This window comes from Fukomys damarensis, unplaced genomic scaffold, assembly GCF_012274545.1.
Source record: "Fukomys damarensis isolate Sample0158 unplaced genomic scaffold, DMR_v1.0_HiC HiC_scaffold_9, whole genome shotgun sequence".
Lineage (NCBI taxonomy): Eukaryota > Metazoa > Chordata > Mammalia > Rodentia > Bathyergidae > Fukomys > Fukomys damarensis.
The window spans coordinates 27,827,386-27,849,247 of record NW_022900921.1 but is presented as its reverse complement, the minus strand read 5'-3'; the positions used below and the strand labels follow the sequence as shown (position 1 = coordinate 27,849,247).

The 21,862-nt window shown below is 35.7% G+C and overlaps 1 protein-coding gene across 15 annotated transcripts in view; it reads left to right on the top strand.

Annotated features, from left to right (window-relative positions):
- Uimc1 (ubiquitin interaction motif containing 1) overlaps window positions 1–21,862 on the top strand; it is a 159,660-nt gene that overhangs the window by 136,085 nt on the left and 1,713 nt on the right. For all 15 annotated transcript variants that reach the window (XM_033761652.1, XM_010622085.1, XM_033761651.1 and 12 more), the window contains 3 exons: window positions 16,193–16,271; window positions 19,670–19,832; window positions 21,285–21,348. In XM_033761652.1, the coding sequence (XP_033617543.1) occupies window positions 16,193–16,271; window positions 19,670–19,832; window positions 21,285–21,348 (306 nt within the window). The remainder of the gene's footprint in view (window positions 1–16,192; window positions 16,272–19,669; window positions 19,833–21,284; window positions 21,349–21,862) is intronic.

Sequence of the window (21,862 nt, the reverse complement as noted above, 5' to 3'; positions counted from 1 at the left end):
AAAAAAAAAAAAAAAAAAAAAAGATATTGAGATTTAGAGAAGTAACTTCTCTGAGATCACTAACCTAAAAAGTGGCAAAAGTTGGGCTATACTGTACAATCAGATTTTATTAAAAAGGTGGTACTCTGTGCTGTAAAGAGTCCTCCATTGAACATTCAGATTTTTCATCATTTATTTTTGGGTTTTTTTTTTTTTGAGACAGGATCTGACTATGTAATTGAGGCTGACCTGGAACTTAAAATGTAGCCCAGGCTGGTCTTGAACTCATAGCGGTCCTCCTGCCTCAGCTTCTCAAGTGTTGGGATTACAGGTGTGTACCACCACACCCAGCAACATTCAGATTTTTAAAAACAGCAAGTTTTAGAATATTAAATCCAATATAAAGAATTTTTGGTAAAACTTGTTTGTATAAAGACAAAAGAAGGGAATATAATTTTATGAAGGCTACCTCTTGGGGAGGGTAAAGGCAAAAAGATGGAATCAGGAAGAAGCATGCTGTTATCTAACCAGTTTTGGTAATATTCAGTTCTTAGATTGCGTAATAGATTCACATATATAGTCTTTTATACATTCTACATTATAGAATGTTTAAAAGAATTTGCATGTTTCTATTATGCATTATTGTCATCTTTTCAGAGTAACCTTGGTGAATCATTTATTAGTAAAATTCAAAGGAGTTCAGAGGCTTTTCTCTATATGGAACTTATTATCCTAATTTAAACTCTGATGACAGTAAATGAGTTTACTTGACTTTATTCCCATTAATGACTCTTTAGAACAATATGTCTTGGGGCTTTTCTAGGTCCTTGAATCTTTGCCATCTGACTTTCACACTAGTTTCTTCAAAAGATAATGGCCAGTATAACTTTTATTATTGTCTTACAAAAGAACATTGTGTTGTACTTTCAGTTACAGGAATTTCAGACACTAAACTTGAGACAGTAGTGAACCCCCCATGTTTGTAGCTACTATTGTTCATCTGTAGTACACTCCACCCAACACCTCTCCTCCTAGATTGCTTCAAGTCACATCCCAGACATCATTTAATTATTTTACTTTGTATCCCTAAAAGATAAAATCTTTAATCTTATTATACCTAAAATTGATGATCGTTCCTTAATATCACCAAACATCTTGTCTGTTCAAATCTCCTTGATTCTCATAATTGTTTTTTTATAGTTGATTTGTTGAGATCAGGATCCAAATGAAGTTTACACATTACAAAAAATTTTGATGCTCATGTCTCAGGCTTCTTAATTTATTGAAGAATGAACTTCAGGTTAGTTTCTAAGGCTGAACCATTCATGATTTATATACATAAGCTTAATTTTGTTGTTAACGGTAACTGTCATAATTTTTATTTCTTCTGTAACATCTTATGTAGCACTATGCAGGAAGGTCTCTAGAAGAAGTACATTTAAAAAACAGTGGTTATGCCAGGTGTTGGTGATACAGGCATGTAATTCCAGCACTCTTGGAGGCAGAAGCAGAAGGATCACAAGTTAAAGTCTTGCCTCGGCACCTTAGTGATACCCCTGTTGCAAAAAAGATTAAATTTAAAAGGGGCTGGGGATGCAGCTCAATGTGAAGGCCTGGGAACAGTCCCCAGTACAGGGTGGGAAAAGGTTATTCTCAAAAGAATGGAGATAGTAAATATGTGGGTTCTGTCGTAGCTATTTAGATCTCTGTCACAACTACTCAATTTTGCATTAATAATATGAAGGCATCATAGATGACTTGTGATTCAGGTGACTATGTCCAGTAGAAGTTTACTTAGGAAAACAAGAGACAAGCCCATAGTTTAACTATCCTTGTTGTACAGCATTGGTTTTTCAGAATGTGTTCTGTATATCACAAGGCTTCTGAGAAGAATAGGATGGGCAGGCTGAGTACTGGTGAAACACTCCACCCTCACTATCCATCTCACCTAGCACTCAACTTTTATGTATTTTATATAGAGGATATTGCCATTTGTATGAGATTTTTTTTCTTTATTGAGTTTATTGGTACATTTTAGTTATACAGTACAGTTACATTCATTATTGGGAGCGTGTACCTTTACATGACAGGTCTTGGTTCTCATTTTTCCCCTTGTCCCTGTCTTCCCTTCACCCCTCCTCCCCTCATTTGTATGAGATTTTATTTGAAAACAGAATGCTCTTATTTCTTAAAAAAATTGAAATTTATGGGTTTATGACACAGTCCTACTTTTTGTAATAGTGACTACTATTAGTATTGCTTTGTATCAAGCACTATTATGCATGCTGTTTATCTCATGTGATCTTTGCAGCAACCTTACAAGTTAGCTTCTGCTATCCTTAGGGAGAAATAAGTTACTTGCTCAAAATCACTAAGCTAGTGCTTGGTAGAGTAGGAATTAAGATTTTAAACTATTTAACACCTATGCTTTTTCTTTATTTTGAAAATTTTCAAATTTCAAAAGTACAAGAAGCAATCCTAGAATACTTTATCCCAGTTCACTCTTTTCATGTAATATATATACATTGTATGTATGTTTCTTTTTCTATATATATACATTTTTTCCTTCATGGTAATAGTTATAGAATCATGTCACTTTACCTCTGAATACTTAATTAGCGTGTATCACTTAGTAGCAAGATCATTTCCCCAACATAATCATAATGTCATTGTTATATTCAAGGAATTTAATTTTGATACAATACTACTATTTAAGGTACATCCTATGTTCAGATTTTCTTGTCTCCAAAATACCAAATGTTTTTCTTGGTCAGATATCCAGTGTAGGATCATTTCATTTCACTAGTTGTTGTATTGTTTTAACCATCTTTACTCTAGAAGGTTTCTCAGATATTTTTTCCCAATACTTTATCATGAAAAAATTTTTATGTACAACAAAGTGTTTTACTGTTTTAGATCCTACCATTAATATTTTATCAAATTTTTGTCTATTCATCTCTCTTTCCATCCTTTAGTCCAGGTTGTATTTTGATGATTTTCAGAATAAATTACAAATAGCAGTTCATTTTCCCTAAAATATGTAAGCATGAAAAATATGACCAGTATTTGTGTGAAATGTATTAAATACAAATTTGCCCAATTATTTACAGTAGATAATAGAATATTAGCATCTACTGTAGAAGGTTCTCTCAGACCTGTTCCTAGGTATTCTCTACCTCTCCCCTCCTCCGAAGGCAACCACTGTTCTATTTCTATAAAAATTCTGGTTTTATCCATTATAGAATTTCACTAGGATGGAATCATATCTATGTATACTTTTTAAATTAAATTTAACTGATAACATAGAAACATAAAAATGTATAGATTAATTAGGTACCAAGTGTTTTTGTTTTTGTTTTTTTTCAGTGTTGGGAATAGAACCTAGGTCTTGCTCATGTTGGGTGAGCATTCTACCACAGAAATATACTTCCATCCCTCATGTCATGTTTTGGTACATGTATCCATTGTATAATGTTTATATCAGAATAAGCTTACCCATTTCCTCAAATATTTATTATTTCTTTATAATGAAAACAAAATTCTATTTTACAGCTTTTAAAAATATACAATACAGGGCCAGGGGTTTGGCTCAGTGGTGCCGCCGCCTACCTTGCAAGCGCAAGGTCCCAAGTTTGATCCCTGAAACACCCCCCCCAAATAAAATTACATTGTCTCTATTCATCCTACTGTGTAGTAGTACACTAGGACTTCTTACTCCAATCTTAATTATCGCTTAGTGCCCATTGATGATCAACCCCTCACAAACTTCTCTCTTTACTACTCTCCCCAGCTTCTGATAACTACTATTCTACTCTGAACTTGTATGAGATACTTTTTAAAAATTACAAATATGTGTATTATATACTTGTCTTTCTGTGTCTGGCTTATTTCACTTAACATAATGATTTCCAGTTCTGTTCCTATTGTCAGAAAGGAAAGGATTTTATTATCTATTATTTATGGCAGAATAGTATTCCAGTATGTATATGTACCACATTTTCTTTATCCATTCATCCTTTGATGAATACTAAGGTTATTTCTATTCTTAGTTGTTCTAAGTTGGGAGTGGTGCTGCAATGAACTTGAGGAATACAGATGACACTTTCACATATTGATTTTACAAGAGATGATAAAAATTATGGTGAATGTTTAAAAACTTACTGTAGTAAAAGACATCTTGTTATTAATCCCCTTCACTTCAAATACACTTATTCTATCATTCTTGCCACTGTCTGAAGAAGTTCTGGAAGTCCTGTTTTGTGTCTATGAGGTATGATAAAAAAATATGAATACTGCTGCCAAGTGTTATGCAACAGAAAAACAGGCTCATAAAAACAGTGTGGTGTGTCCTTATCCATCTTGTTGACTAGATCTGACATCATGCAACTTCTGGCTCTTCCCCAAAGTCAAAATGACCTTGAAAGGTAAGTGTTCTGAATCAATTCAACACATCAAGGCAGCCAAGACAGCACAGCTAATGAGAAAGAACTTCTAGAACGTCTTCAAAGAGTGGCAAGAATGGTGGGATAAGTGTGCATGAAGCAAGTGAGAGTATTTTGAGGGAGATTCATAGCACCTTTTACTCTAATAATTTTTTAAAAAAATTAAACATACACTATTTTTCAGTCCTGCCTCATATTTTCTTTGGATATATACCCAGGAGTGGGATCCCTGGATCAGATGGTAGTTCTATTTTTAATTTCTGAGAAACCTCTGCACTATTTTTCATAATGGCTTTACTAATTTACATTTCCACAACAATGAGCCAGGGATTCCCCTTTCTCCGAATCTTTGCCAGCACTTGTTATCTTTTGTCTTTTTGGTAATAACCATTTTAACTAAATGAGGTAATACCTTTTTGTACTTTTGATTGCATTTTTCTGATTATTACTAACATTGAACATATTTTCATGTACTTATTGGCTATTTGTCTTTTAAGAAATGTCTATTTAGATCTGTTGCTCAGTTTTTAATCAGATTCCTGTTAGTATTGTTGCTGCTGTTGTGGTGAGTTCCTCATGTATTTTGAATTGTTAGCCTTTTCTCCCATGTCTAATTTGCAAATATTTTCTCCCATTCTGTAGGTTGTCTCCTCACTTTGATGTTTATTTGCTGTGCAAAAGATTTTTATGTTTGATGTAATTCTATTTGTCTTGTTTGCTTTTGTTTGCTGTGCTTTTAGAGTGTTGCTGCCTAAATCCTTGGCCTTTCCAAGGTCTTAAAGCATCTCCCTTATATTTTTTTCCAAAAGTTTCATTGTTTCATGTTAAGCATTTAAGTCTAAAGTGTATGTTTACTTAATTTTTGTAACTGGTAAGAACTAAGGGTCAATGCATATTCTTTTGTGTAATATTTCTTTTATTTAGCATAATGTTTTTGACATATTTCCCACAAATAGTATGTGCGAATTATAAAACTCTTTGCTGACACTTGGTGTTCTCTGGGTTTCCAACCCCCTAATTTTAACTAGTGTAGTATTAATTTGACTAATGAAATTAAGCACTTTTCTATGTGATTATTGATTTATTTATACATTTTTCAGGAAGTATTTTAGATATTTTGCCTGTTTTTAACTTGATTAACTTATTATTGAGACAGGAATTCTTCATATAGCCTGAATACAAGTTATTTTTGTTAAATATATGCTATACAAATATTTACATATGGTCTGTGACTTTCCTATTTTCTTTTTTTTGGTACCGGGGATTGAACTCAGGTCCTTGCGCTTGCAACGCAGGCCACCGAACCGCTGAGCTAAATCCCCAGCCCTGCCTATTTTCTTTTTTTTTTTTTTTTAATTTTATTGAGTTTATTGGTACATTTTAGGGATACAGTGCAGTTACATTCATTGTTGGGATCATGTACCTTTACATGGCAAGTCTTGATTCTCATTTTTTCCCCTTACCTCTGCCCTCCCTTCACCCCCTCCTCCCCTCCCCATCCTATTTTCTTTTTAAAAATTAATTTTATTGGTACATTTTAGGTATATAATGATATTCATCATTGGAAGTTTGTACCATTACATAATCTGTCGTGGTTCTTATTTTTTTCCCCATTTCCCTGCCCTCACTTCAACCCCTCTACCCCTCCTTATTTACAAAGACTTTTTTTTTTCCATTTTTTTAATTTTCTCATATTAATTCCATTCTCTTCTTTCCTTTCCCCTACCCCTCCCACTTCCCTTTCCCCTTCGCCCCTTTTCTTCCTATTTCACTTATCCATTATACCTTTTAGTGTAAATAAGTGTAAATAATTTTCTTAATTATACCTTCATGAGCATAAGTTTTAAGGTAGTTTAATTATCAATTTTATTCTCTAATGTTTTTGTTTTATTTAGGTTTATTTGATTCTAATTGAGATTTAAATTTAAGTAGTCATGTCTCCTGGGGAGTGGTAGATAATTTGTTCAGCCCCTTCCTCTCTGGTGCTGTTCCCCCAGTTACTTCCATGCTGTACGAACTATCCTTTCACCATACTTCTGCCTATCCAACCTTGGACTGAATCCTCTGAAATCATAAGCCTAGTTAGATCTCTACTCCTTTTATTTATGGGTATTGGGTATTGTGTCCCAGCAATAGATAAACTAAGATACCAGATTTATGGCTAATATTTTGTTATACTTCTTTTAGTATTTATTTTATATTCTTGCATAGTAGTATTTCTTTCTGCTTTTAAACATTGAGTTGTTTAAATTTTTCATTATTGTAAATAATACTTTGGCAAACCATCCTTGTCCACAGTCTCACCTAAATTCGGATGATTGTCTTAGAGTAGATTTCCATCTTTATGGGTCAGAAGATAAAAATTATTTTAAAATTACATATATATTTTGTCAAATTGCTTAAATAAAAATTCCAACTATTAAAAGAAAAAGATTGTTATACAAGTACTGGTAGGAACTATAAATGACTCTTTCTGAGACTGCTAGTATATCATAGATTGAGGAATTCTGTTAAATCTAATGGTTCTAGATCTTTTATTTTTGTCTCAAATAGCAATAGTGTGCTTTAAGGATTTCTCTTGATATGGACTCTTCTGTTTTTTCCTTGGGGTGTTCTAGAGCATTGCTAGGAATATTTTTATATGAGTACTTTTGTCTTTATGCAGAGAGATGTTGAATAAACCATGTGAATTCTTCAGGTGCCAGGGATTAACTATAGTGGCATTAAATGTTAAGGACAAGAAACAACATTCTAGTATATTTCTAAAAAGTAAGCCCATCTAAATTTGATAGGAAATTGCTACAACTTGTGGAGGGACAAGAGGCTTGGGTGGCTTTTCTGCAGCGAAGAGTGCAATTTGGCTTTGTAGTAAGCAAATATAGTCCCATCAGATTTCTGAGTTAAAAACTATCTCTAGTAGCCGGGCATGGTGGCACATGCCTGTAATCCCAGCTGGGAAGGCTGAGGCAGGTGGATCGCTGTGAGTTTGAGACCATCCAGGGCTACATAGTGAGTTCCAGGTCAGTCTCAACTAAATAGTGAGACCCTGTCTCAAAAAAAAACCCCAAAACTATCTCTAGTAGAATAAAATTATTGAGTCTAGTGCTTGAAAGAACAGGAACTTAATTTTTGAATGGATTAAGGCAGATAGGGCCTTTCAATTTTTTGATTGAGCTCTAAAAGCATCAAAGTTGTAAGAATACTCTGTTGCTCTCAAAACCAAGAACATACTCCACCAGACTTGTAAATAAGAAACTATCTTGCCCAATTGATTAATTAAATATTTACATTAATTGCCAGTTTTTTGCCAACAAATGTGGAATACTGAAAAGAGTCTGCTAGAGGAGATAAACAAGTTAAGCAATAATTATTATGTTGTGTGAGATGTACACTTAGGGTCATGTGCAAATATAGAGTTTGGGTTAGGGAAGCCTTTCTGGGTACTATTATCATAGTGTGCTAAGACTCAAATTATTTATGGAACAGCATGGAAGAGTGGATTGGAGGGGGTTGAGAGCAAGACTAAGGTGACCCAGATACTTACTATTGTATAAGCTGAGGATTTTTTTTTTAACAAAAGAGAAGTCTCTGAAAAGTCTGTGCTCTCATGATGCTTATATTCTTGTGAGAAAAACAGATAATAAAAGTTAAGAAAAATGAAGCAAGCACAGAAGATGGAGAATGGCTAGAGTAGGGTGGGAGCTCTTTTAAGTAGGAAGATCAAGGGTGACAAGATGGCATTTGAATTGAGTCTCTCTAGGCAAAGGTAATAAATATAAAAATCCTAAAACAAGAATGTGTATGACTTTTTTTTTTTTTTTTAAGAGCTACAGGGAAGCCACAATGACTAAATTAGAGCAACAAGTGAAAAAGGAGATAAGCAGTGGTCAGATCATGTGGGATTTTTATACTTTATTCTAAATATGATGAAAAGCCATAGAGGGGTTGAAAATAAGAGTGATACAATCTGGGCTGGGGATTTAGCTCAGTGGTTCTGCCACCTGCCTGGCAAGCACAAAGCCATAAGTTTGATCTCCAGTACCAAAAATAAAAATAAAATAAGAGTGATACAATCTAACTCTGGCTAATGTATGGAAAATGGTCTAGAGAAACAGTAGCAGAAATAGAATTGGAGAATCTAAGTGGGGAGGGTTGCATTATTCCTGGCAAAATCTGATGTTTGTTTGGTTCATGGTAGTAACTGTGAGTTGAAGTCAGGTTTGGGAATGTTTTAAAGGCTGACATGTTGTAGAATCTGTGGAATGTATGGGAAAGAGATGGATCCTATGAAATCAGCTGCAATCAGGGTGGTAAGGCTGTAATCTGGATCCTGTGAAATCAAAGTTTTACCCTACACAATTGGATTAATGATGTTTTCATTTCTTTCTTTCTTTCTTTTCTTTTTTTTTTTTTTTTTTTTTTTTTTTTTTTTTTTTTTTTTTTTTTTTTTTTTTTTTTTGGTACCAGGGATTAAACTAGGACCTTGTGCTTGTGAGGCAGGTGGTGGCACCAATGAGCTAAATCCCCAGCCTGATGTTTTCATTTCTTGAGAGTGGTAACATTGGGGCAGTAGCAGGTTTGGAGGTAGAAATTAAAAATTTGGTTTCACACATCAGTTGAGGATACTCTAGTGAATGACCAAATAGAGATGTTAAGTAGTGGTCTGCAAGTCTACATGTAGCCAAGTGGGGGATATTGGAGCATTTTGGTATGCTGATGGAAATTATGTTTTAAAAAAAGGGAGCAATTAATGTTTCAGGAGTGATGATGGTGTTATGGTTTGTGTCTAGAAGTCCTCTCAAAGCCTCATGTGGTCGTAAGTGGGGCTTTTTCAGAGTGGCTGTTTGTAGAGTATGCGATACTGGGATTAATTCATGGTGCAATGCTAGGATAAGGGGCACTAGGATTGAAAGTGTGAGTGTACCCACCCTAAGTAACTAGGATAAGATATGATAGAGCTGTGGTTGTCCCTTGCTTGCTCTGCTACCTTCTGCACACCATGAACAGTTTCTCCTCTGTGCTGCCTGTCTGCTGTGCCACCCTACCATTGAGCCAGCCACTTATGGACTGAAACCTCTACAAACTGTGAGCCAAATAAACCTTTCTTCCTTTAACTTTAGGTGTCAGGTATTTTGTCTCAACAATGAGAAAAGTAACTAAGACAGATAGCAAGAAAGGAATCATGAATGAAGCAAGAGGCATTAGAATCCAGGGTCAAATGGAAAAGTTGGCCTTTGATTGCCTTGTGTACAATTCATCTTATGAAATAGAGAAGATAGAACATATGGGTACAGGTGCAAGTAGATTAATAGGTTTGATAGTGGAACGATATGAAAGTTTTCAAAAGTACTTCTCTTTTCCTCATCAAAAAGATGTCTGAAAAGGTGGTTTAATATTGGAAGTCAGTTAATATACATGCACGATATCATAAAACAAGAGAACATCCCAGGTGATCAAGTAAATGGACACAGCAAAAACATTTGGCAAATTACACATATCTTCATGATAAAATACTCAGTAAAGTAGAACTGGACAGTAACGTCTTAACTTGTTAGAGGCACCTATGAAAAAGTTATCATCATACTTAATGGTGAAAGACTAAAAGCTTCTCCCAAGATCAGGGATAGGAGAAGGATGTCCTTTCTTGCCACTTCTGTTCAACATGGTACTAAAGACTGTAGTTAGGACAATTAGGAAAGAAATGGCATAAAAAAAATACATATTTGAAAGGAAGAAATAAACTCAATCACATATAGAAAATCATAAAAGCTGATGAGTGTATGTCAGAGAAATCTTGGATTTCTTGTAACAACCAAAGTAAATGACTTTAAGGCATGGTGAGATTAATACTGGTTATCTCTTAAAGGGAAAATCTTCTATGGTAGAAATTTTGCAAAGACAGAAATTTTTTGTATCTGTGCTGTCAAATATGGTAGCTCCCTGTGGCTGTTGAGCACTTGAAATGTGCCTCATGGGACTGAGGAGTTCAACTTAAATTGTATTTAATTCTAATTGAGATTTAAGTTTAAGTAGCCACATGTTGGAGGGAGTAGTGGATAATTAATAGCCTTTGTGTTGAGACTAGTCTCTTTAAGTTATGTTTGGAGGGAGGGAGGGAAATGCCTCCTTCAGTAGGTACTGTTGGTGGGCACTTGCCTTTTTTCTTCTGTTCCACAGAGGAAGTGCTCGGCTGGAGGAAGAGTGGTCTTTGTATGAACACACACAGCTTTGTGGCTACTTGTTACTTTTTTTTTCTTACTGAAATCTTATTGGCATCTGTGATAAAATATATTAAATGTTTAAATTTAAATTTTTGTTACAATAAAAGACATATTATCATTAACATCCCCCCCTTAAAATCCTCCCCCTTGCTGGAATATACTTCCTGTTTTCTTCTGAGGTTGTTTTAAAGTTGAAGAAGTTTAACCACTGTCATTCTGCCAAACCTCTCTCTTTTTTTCCCCCCATTGGTACATTTTAGGTATACAATACAGTTACATTCATCATTGGGATCTTATACTTTTACATGATGTATTTTGGTTCTTATTTTTTCCCCATCATATCTCTCTTTTTCGTATTTATAATTTCTACTGTCCTCAAGAAGCTGTTGCCCTCAGTTTATAGTACTAGGACATACGTTTATTTTTTTATATCTTACCTCCTTTGAATTTTGGAATCAGAAGTGCTGATGTTTACATAGTATTGATGATTATTTTGTAATGTTACTTGTTCATTCTGTTTGTACAAATTAGTATGGAAAATACTTAATATGAAGACCAAACCCAAATCTTAGACTAGGTGGTAGATGGTAGTTTTAAATATGGACAGATGTCTTTGGATAAGGCTAAGAAATAAATCTAGAATAATAATAATGAGCATTCTATACATAAATGACCACTAATTTTTATGGAGTGCTTTCTGTGGGCCAGATAATTCTTACAGCTTTATTTGAAGTATCTGATATGATCTTTATCAAAATACATGAGGGAGGTACTATTATCACCTAATTTTTCTAGATAAGGAAACTGATACTCAGTGGTTATAGAACTTGCATAAGGAGAAATAGCTTAGTAGAGACTGAACTTGGACACCATTCTAATTGTTAAGACAGTAGCCTTTATCATTAGGCACTATTACATCTTGCATCTTTTCCCCCGAGTATTGGAGACTGAACTCAGGGGCTTATGCACGCTAGGAAAGTGCACTACCACTAAGATGCATCCCCAGCCATTTTTATTATATTTCTGAAACAAGAGTCTCAGCAAGTTGCCTAAGCTGGCCTTGAACTTAAGATCCTCCTCTCTTAGCCTCCTGCCCCGGCCCGCGGGGTCAGTAATTGGCAGAGCTCGAGAAGGGGAAGTACCTGGAAATGAGACAAGAGGGGCGCGGAAAGAAGGAGACCAAGCAAAGAGTTGTCAAGGTCTCATTTATTTGCAGATACAGGCAGTTTATAAAGGCAAAAACCGCAAAATTGTAAGAGGAAATAGTTAACCATAAACTTTGGGAGGAGAATGTAACAATAGTATAACACAATGTTACTATGTAACGGATCAGGTCACTTGTCTGCGCAAACCCGTTGTCATGGGTAACGACACAACTGTGGTGGTGGGGTGATCAGCGGGTCGACATGGAGACTGTTTGGTTTTTACTTAGGACAGGCTAGCAGCTTAGTCTACCACAGCCTCCCACATAGCTGGGATTATAGGCTTGTGCCCCAGTACCTGGCACTTCTTTGCACCTTAACAGTGCCCAGCTAGGTTTTGGGGTATAGATTTCATACTGAATTCTCTGCATGAACCTATATGACCTGAACATCTTAGCTTCCATAAACCGAGTAAAGGCTCCTTTAGAGCAGCTAACACTTTTTCAGTGTTGAAGAAAAAGTTTCAAAGGAAAAAGTGTTGATTCAAGGCCTGGTCCAGTCTGTTCTGGTTATAACATTTAATAACAGAATTGCTATGTGGTTCCCAGCCATCTGCCAAGTCTTTCCCTTCAAATTCAGAAGAGAATTACCCACTCACTTATCACTTACCACTTTTCTTTTCCCATGCTTTACCTTCTTTCCCAGGAGAGGCAGTCCACTCTGGTAGAATATCTGCTTCTTTCCGGTCAGACTTTTGTAACATTCCCTGTGCTATTTTTATTTTTTGTTTTGTTTTGTTTTGGTACCGGGGATTGAACTTGGGTCCTTGTGTTTGCAAGGCAGGTGGCAGAACCACTGAGCTACATCCCTCGCCCCCGCTGTGCTATTTTTGTGTATAGCTTTGTGACCTTGATCCAATTATTTAATATTTCATAATCCATCAAATAGAAATAATGATATATGCCTTGCAGAGTTGTTGTAAAGATTAGAGCTTATGTTTCTACTTCTCAGGCATGGACTAGATCTTAATAAAATGAGCTTTTTTTTCTCTAGAATCTTGATATAATTTAATTGGACAAGTATTTATTAGCATCTAATCTGTGCTAGACTCTGCTGAGACACTGATCATATTTTTATGTTTTAACAAAACAGTATCTCTGAATTCAGAAATTGCATGGTGTAAGAAATGAGAATGACATATGAATAAGAACAGAAATTTGCTAAGTACAATACAGAAGTTTGTAAAGAGTTAGAAGCAGTTATTTTTCCATCCCTGTTGTAGTTTCCAAGTTTGTTTTTAATACTTGGTAGTAAAGATAGGGGACAAGTACAAGGGAGTAGGGAGAAAACCGTTAAGAGATTTAGTAATCTTTCATATGCCAAGCTTTTAAGAATTGATTTCAGGAAAGCACTTGGTGAATCTCTCATGAAGTTCTTATACATTTGATGGAGAATGTGTAGGCTGGCTAATAGGAGGTGACTTTGAAGCTGATTCTACAACCGTGTCCTGGATGTTTTCCTCTTGTAGTACTTTTAATTCTTTTCGAAAATCTGGATTGGAAGCAACCTTAGAAATAGGTCCCATACTCTAACCTGTGCTTAAGGCTTTTTATAATCTGCCCTTCTATTAATTTTTAATTCAACAGTGCAAAATAGTATACTGTGTAAAAATGTTTCCTTCCTTTTCCAGCCCCCCAGTGTTCCTGTCTTCCAAGTAGCAAAAACATTGTTATTTGCTTCTGTATATGATATTTATTTCTCATACAGATCTCATATTTGTGTTTATTATGCCTATCTCTTTATACCTGTGTTATATATGGTATTTTCAGTGCATGTGGTATCTTTAGTAAACTCTTAAGTTCCTTGAGAGAAAGGGCCCTGCTTCAGTGTTTTTAGAGCTCCCCAAATTACTTGCATATTGATGAATCATTATAGAAAGGAAAGTTAGACCAGAGAGAAGACAAGCTTCTCTGATGACATGTCATAGTTTTCTGTCCTTGACTATTCTTTACAACCATTTTTTCCCCAGTGTTAGATGAAGATATAGAAAGCATGCTTGTCATGTATGCAGTTGACACAAAGCTGGAAAAAAGCTAATAACATCGAATGACAGAATCATGACTGCAGATGATCACAACATTCTGGATTGTTCAGCTGAAAAGAATAGGGACAAATTTACAGTACTGTGTTTAAGAAGTTAAAAATACCCAACAGGGCTGGGGATTTGGCTCAGTGGTTCTACCGCCTGCCTTGCAAGTACAAGGTCCCGAGTTCAATCCCCAGTACCAAAAACAAAACAAAATAAATAAATAAAAATATCCAACAACTTAGTTATCTGTAGAACTAAGAGATCTATCTTGGTAATATTTTATTTGAAGATGATTTGGGAGATGAGAGGATGAATCTTAATTGCCTTTAAGTTCAATCAAAGACAGTAGTGTATGAGGATTATCAATAAAGCAAGCAGAGCCTTGAGTATCCTAGTAGAATGTGAATCAAGATGCAGCTCATGGCTCTTCTGTGCTCTTTACTAGTCAGACTTCTTGCTGTGTGTTAGGTTCAGTTTGGGAGTGGCACACATAAAAGAAAAACTGACAAATTGGAGTATGTCTCAAGATAACTAAGAAGATGTAAAGCATGAATATAGATTCTATTCTGGTTTTACTATTTATCACTTGGTAATGCTTGGTGAAGTCAACCTTTTAATTTTGTTTCCATCCCTTTAAAATGGGGCAGAAGTAGTAATACCAATCTGGAGAATCATCCTAAGGATTAGAGCCAATGAAGGCAATTTAAAGGTTTTTATAGTTCAAGTCTTAATAGGAATTAGATGTAGTCCCTCCTCTGAAAGAGGTTACGTTTTAGAGGATTAGACAACTGAGTAAATCCAAGATTATAATGCAAGTTGTGACTTACGGAAAAGGCAGTAAATTAATTTATACAACCCCCAGTAAATGCAGACTGAGCTAGATTGACATATAGAAATACACGGTTTCCCGAGGACAGTGTTGGTGAACCTTTTAGAGATGAGTGCCCAAACTGCAGCCTAAAACCTGCTTATTTATTGCAGAGTGCCAACACTGCAATTAAACCTGAATACTGAGGTTTTAGTTTAGGAAAAACAGCTCATACATTAACATCTTTTGTCTTAAAAGAAAAAGAAATAACATGCGCACCATAGATTCACCACCACTGCCCTAGGAGAAAACGAACTTCTTTTATAGTGAAGATTAGACTATATGATTACTTATCAGGGATGTTTATAGAAGGTATTTTTGTATGAGTGGGAGTTGCTGGTGTTGTTTTGTTTTGTTTTGTTTTGTTTTGTTTTGTTTGTACCAGGGATTGAACTCGAGATCTTGCACTTGCGAGGCAGGTGGTAGCACCACTGAGCTAAATCCCCAGCCCTGAGTATGAGGTTTTACTCGAAGGATGGACAAACTATGGCCAGCCATGGGCCAAACTCAGCCAGATACTGATCACTATAAAGTTTGGAACACAGCCATGCCCGTTATCTCCAAGTCAACACTTCCTACCACAATGCAGGATTGAATAGTTGTAATAGAGACCACGTGGCCTTCTGAGCCTAAAGTATGTACCATGTGGACCATCTGGGACTCACAGAAAAAGTTTGCTGACCCATGGTCTAGATAAATAATTCACAGCTTAAGTTATTTCATGAGCTAGTAACCTTTCTAAATTCTCTGTTGTGGGGATTTCATGTATTAGGAGGAAGACGTACCAGATTTCACTTGAAATGGTCAGTGTTCTTGTTATGGCAAGGAATAAAGCTTGGAAAATACTTGATTAAATAAACTTTAAAGGAACTGTGATGTTATAAACAGGCATCGTTTGGTGTGAGGCACGTTTGTACGTTAACTGGATCAAAATCATCTATACCCACTAGAAGTAGAAGGTGGTATTAGTATAGTGGAAAAGACTGGTGTTAACTCTTCTGAAGAGAAATTTTCTTACTTATAAATAGAACACTGTAGAATTTTGTAGATTGGAGCTTATGTAGGTGATTAGATATAGCTATCATTACTATATTTTGTAGAGTATTTCATTGCATTGTGTTATATTAAGTAGAATAGTGGTTGGGAAAGTATAAATCCTTCACTTGATTTCTGCAAGTTGGGATAGTACACAAAAACCTTTCTTGGAGTGAACTAGATATTTAGATCTCGAGGCTTAGCAAATAGGTGAATATCTTGTGGTTGGCAATTTCAGTACACATGTAACAGGTGTTATCCTCAGTACTGGAAAGTTTGAGGCTTTGCAGACAGTGTGCTTCTTCCCACAGAGTAAAGTTTTAACTTTGCTTTTTTCTATACGTTTTTGTCTTTCATATTAAGAGTCTATTGTCAGCTTACAATATATATATATATATATATTTTTTTTTTTGAAGTGTTGACTCGGAGACAAAGAGAGGCCAAGAGCAAGAGTGACAGAGGGACAGCTGCACAGACTTTCCTAGACATTGACAAGTAAGTAGGTGTGCTGCATTCACTGAGTTCTTGTGTAACGTGTCATTGCTTTAACCAAATAAAGATACCAGTTTCTATCTCATCCTGTATTTCTTTGGCCTGCCAGTCACTGTATTGTTTGGATGCTTCAATTTCTTTTTCTTATTCCATTTATGACAGTGTAGTTCATATCTGTATCCCTTTTCAGTACACTAAAAATGATCCTGCCACCCACTCCAGTTCCATATTGCTCTTAGGTTTCTGTTTTTGTTGAATTTGTAAGTTGGCTTTTGATGCTTTGGGGAAGCAGTGAGCATATTGTTGTGTAATGGTATAGAAGTTGAGTTGCAAAAGGTTGGGCAACATAGACTTCCTTGGGTTGTTGGTTGCAGCTTGACTTGAGAAAGCCTGTTATACGGAAGGAATCAGATGAAGGTACTGCATCCTGAATGCAAAGATTTTACCAACAGTATATTAGAGCAGAAACTTTCAGGGTTTTTTTCTTTATTTTTCAGAATTGATAAATGAAAACATGATATTTTGATGCATATATACACACTAATGTTGAAATCAAGTTACACACATTTCCTCAAATAGTCACCATTTCTTTTTGGTGAAACCCCTTTCTTCTATTTTTTTTAAAATATACAGTATATTATCTGCAGTCACCTACTGTGCAATAGTGTACCAGAACTTCCTACTCCTCTTACTTAGTGGCCATTGATCAACTTCTCCCCATCCCTCTACCTCCTATTCTCCCCAACCCATGGTAACCACTATTCTATTCTCAACTTGTATGAAATCAACTTTTTTATATTCCAAGTTTGTGATGTTTGACTTTTTGGCTTTGTCTTATTTTACTTAATGAAATACTCTCCAGTTCCATTTATGTTGTCATAAAGGACAAGATTTTATTCTTTTTATTGCGGAATAGTATTCCACTATGTATATGTGCCGCATTTTCTTTATTCATTCATTCTTTGTTGAATATTTAGGTCATTTCCATTTCTTAGCTATTGTGAATAGTGCTGTAGCAAACCCGAGAATGCAGATATCTTTTTGACATACTGATTTTATTTCCTGATTTTATACCCAGGAGTAGAACCATGTTTATTTTTAATTTTTTGAGGAACCTCCATACTGTTTTCCATAATGGTTTTACTAATTTACATTCCCACCAGCAATGAGCAGGGATTCTATTTTCTCCACATCCTTTCAGCATTTATCAGCATTTTATCTTTTTGATAATAGCTAACCTTACTTGAGATACCTCTTTGTGTTTTTGTATTTGCAAGTCTCTGATTATTAGTAACATTGAACATATTTTCATACACTTTGTTGGCCATTTGTGTGTCTTCTTTTGTTTGTTTGCTTTTGTTTTTTGAGATAGAGTCTCACTATGTAGTTCACACTGGCTCTGAACTCACTGTGTAGCCTGGGCTGGTCCTGCACTTCGGGCAGTCCTCCTGTCTCAGCCTCCCTAGCACTGTGATTACAGGTGTGTGCAGATATTTTTCCCATTCTGTAGGTTTTCTTCTCACTCTGTTGATGATTTCCTAGAAACTTTTATATTTGGAACAAATATCTTAGACTCTAAATTTCAGAGTTGTCATCCCTAATCCAGTTGAGCAGAACTGATCACTTCCTTCTTTGGAATTCCACTGCATTATAAATATTCCTCTAGGACTATATTCCTCACATAGTATTACAGGTTTGTTTTTAACATTTTTGTGTCCCTGGCTAGGCTGTGAGTTATTTGATGGCAGGCATTTGTTTTCATTCATGTTTATATCTTGTGCATCTAATAAAATGTGTAAGACAGCAATAGCAGTTTAGATATTTATTTAAATTTATGTATGCATGTATGTATGAATGTAGTTTTGCACTACTGGGGATTGCACCCAGGGGCTCACATCAAACCACATACCCATTTTGTCTGGTTTGGTCTGGTCCATTCCGTTCCGTTCCATTCCATTTCATCCATCCATCCCTCCCTCCATTCCATCCCATCCCATCCCTCCCCTCCATCCATCCATCCATCCATCCATCCTGGTAAGGTCTTGAAAAGTTGCCCAAGATGGCTTTAAACTTGTGATTCTCCTGTTTCTACTTCCTGAGTAGGTGAGATAACAGGCATGTACCACTGTGCCCAGCTCCTTTTTGCTTTGCTTTGCATTGCATTGCATTGCATTGCATTGCTTTGCTTTGCTTTGCTTTGCTTTGCTTTCTTTCTTTTTTTGAAATGAAGATAAATTACTTGTAACTAACTGTTTAAGATCATGAAGCCTAACTAAAGTTTCTCCTTTTTACACAGTGTTGTCTCTTGGGTAGTAGGAATTAATAAGTGTCATTTGCATTCATTGATAAACCACAAAGAGGATACTAGTGTTGCTTTTCTCATAAGGTTGAGTTTACTTGCATTCTTCCAGATAATTAAGTACTTGAGAGGCATGTTTCTCTTATTTTAAAGATCTCCAGAGAAATCCTTCCTTAGAGCTAGTATCTTGCTGTAGTTACCAAATAGTGATGGCTAGAAGTCTTAAGATAGCATGCTTCAGAAAGTTTTCTGTAGCTTCTTAAATCTAAGATGATCTTAAAGGTCAAGCATATATGGGTTCTGATAATTAATAGCTATAGTACCTTAGGGAAAATAGTTCTTTACTAATAGTGCTAAAGAAATAATTGAGAAACTATGTTCACAGGACCTTCCATATATACTGACCATAGAGAAAGTGAACACTTAATAAGTAGTCATCTTATTTTCTCCCCACCCCCGCAAAATTCTGTTTTCACTGATACTCAATAAACCTCATTTCAAGAACACACTTTTTTTTTCTTTCTCAAAACGATGTTGTTGAAAAACAATAAAAATAACTATATGTGAAATCATATAAAAGCCTCTGGCAGACACATATGTTTTTAGTAACCACCTAGTTGTTATAAGTTGTAGAATTAAGGAAGTTAGGATATAGATAAAATTGATTTACTAATCAGATGAGTTCATCTACCCTGGTAAAAATGTCACTTTGATTTAATGCTCTTGTATTCCCTTTTCAGTTTAAATTTTAACTTCCCTTTGAAAACCGATTGCACTTAATTTTAGAAGTTTGACAGAATATTTTATGTCTGAGGAGCAATCAGCATTGTTTGAGATAGTTAGAAGAGCTGATTTCATTACCATCCCACTGCTGCAACAGCAGGGTACAGAGAAACAGCCAGGGAAAACTGCTAATCACTCAGTCCTTTTGATTGGCATCAGGTTAGTTTTATTGGTGATCCTGCTGAGTGAATTTGCATTGGTTGACGTGTCTCCTCCTCAGAATAACTTTGAGATGTAAAAACACAATTTGAGACATAACCAGGAGCCCAGAGGCAAAAGCAAATTTAAAATCTGTTTTTTCTCCCTTCTGATTGGCTAGAGTTGAGAAGTGTTATCTGTGTAAATCCCTGGTCCCATTTGGAGAGTATCAATGCCACGTTGACTCCTGTCTCCAGCTTGCAAGGGGTGACCAAGGAGATGGGCCTGAAGGGAGTGGTAAAGCATGTCCAGTTGTGAAAAGGAAGCGACTGAAGAACTCAAAGGTATGTGTTGAGTGTTTGAGAAAAGGCTACCTAATCCTCCTCATTTAAGAGGCCAAAGTTCTATTTTGGGCTTTTGTTTCTCCCCTCTCTTTATCTTGAAAGGTTATATATGTTAATTGTAGAAAATAATGGACTATTTTCAAGTCTGAACAACCAGGAAAAATCATTACCTGTAATTTAGCTACTCAAAGATAATAACTTAATATTTTGGCCTATTTTCTTCCAGCCTTTTTTCTTATGCATTTTAATGTAATTCATTTTCTCTCTGTCTTTTTCTCTCAGTCCTTTCCTTCCTCCCCCTCTCCCCATCCTTCCTACTGTCTTTATATGCACACACACATATACATATTATATGTATATATGTATGGTATGTACATATATATATATATATACATATATATATAGTATACAGTGTATGTATACTGTAAATTATATATAGAACTGTACTTGCATAATTTTCCATCTTGGGTTTATAAAAACTATATAGTATAAATATCTTTCTGTTTTAGATTATTTAAAAAATTATTTCTAATGTTTGTATCTCATGGATGGACACTTAACCATTATATTATTCAAGATACAGATCCCCCCAGTAGATCTATATATATTATAAGGCTGTTAAAAATATTAGTCAACTTTGTACCAGTAGTTATTAACTTAGATTTCCTGAAGTAGAACTATTAGGCCAGTGGATATAAACATTTTTAAATCTCTTAAAATTATTGCCAAATTGCTTTTCCCTTTGGATTCATAACCTCACTGGTAGGAACACATGTGAGATCAATTCTGTTGAGTTCCTTGTGTTCCCACTCTTAGGAAAATACTGGGTATGGTCCCTGGTCACGGGAAAGATAAATGTACTTTCTGGGCCTTGTGATTAGAGAACAGGAAGACTAAATCTTGACTTAGAGATGAAAAAGTAGGGATTCTGTTTAGGATCATTAACATAGCAATCACTGCATACACTAAGATGAGGACACCATTCTCTGTTATTCCAGGAAAAGGGGACTTGCCAATGAATGAGGTGATTTTGAGGTGGTGTTTGGAGTTGGGGTTTGTAAGATGAGTGTTTACTTATACCAAAGAGCCATTTTGTTCTGGTGTCACTGCCTTTAGAAGCTGCCTCAAAACTGTTATTCTCTATTTTAAATCTCCTGAAATCTGTCATAGATTACAGGCTGCTGTTTTTGATGTGATTTTGGTGGACTGATTTGGCTTGATGCTGCTATCCATTCTTGGATTGTAGTGTTGGCATAGGGATATAATTATCTGTATTATGTTTTCCTTTTTGTGTGTGTGTGTGAGGGTCTACCTTCATTTATTAGAAACTGAAAGACTTTAGAGCTGTGGTACTACAGCTGTTCTCTTCTGGAAAAAAAGTGTGATCTGAGATAAGACAGTTATATTTTAGACTCTGCCATGAACCTTTTCATCTATTTTTCTCTGATGTAGGAAAAAGGCCACAATGAAGGCCGTCTCCTCAATCTCTTGGAACAGTCTGAGCAAAATACTATAGGTAAGTCCCCAGTGATGGATTTTCTAGGTTTCTGTCTAAGGTCTTCCAGTGGAGATACCCACAATCAACCCCTCCTTGAGAGGGTTACGTAAGTGTGCTTTTGGCCCAGTTGGCCAGCTTTTGAGACTAATCTAGGTCATCTCTCCCTAAGGAAAAAGGGGACATACCTTGCCATTCATCATATGTTTTATTTTAGGCTTTATAATCCTGGGATGGGGCTTCCCATTGAACTTAGAAAAAAGATTTCCAAATCACAGGGGAATGATATAAGCCCCATACAGCAGACTTGCAAACATCACTGCCTCCTCTTGATGCCTCCTTGTATAGATTACCTTTAGTTTAGTGTCCTGGCATGTGCTCCTGAGGAGTTGGAGGAAGTAATTCTTCCTTGTGCCTGTTACTTCTAAATAAAATTAGAGTGGGGCCAGGGATTTAGCTCAGTGGTTCTGTCACCTGCCTCAAAAGCACAAGGACCTGAGTTCGATCCCTGGTACCAAAAAAAAAAAAAAAAAAA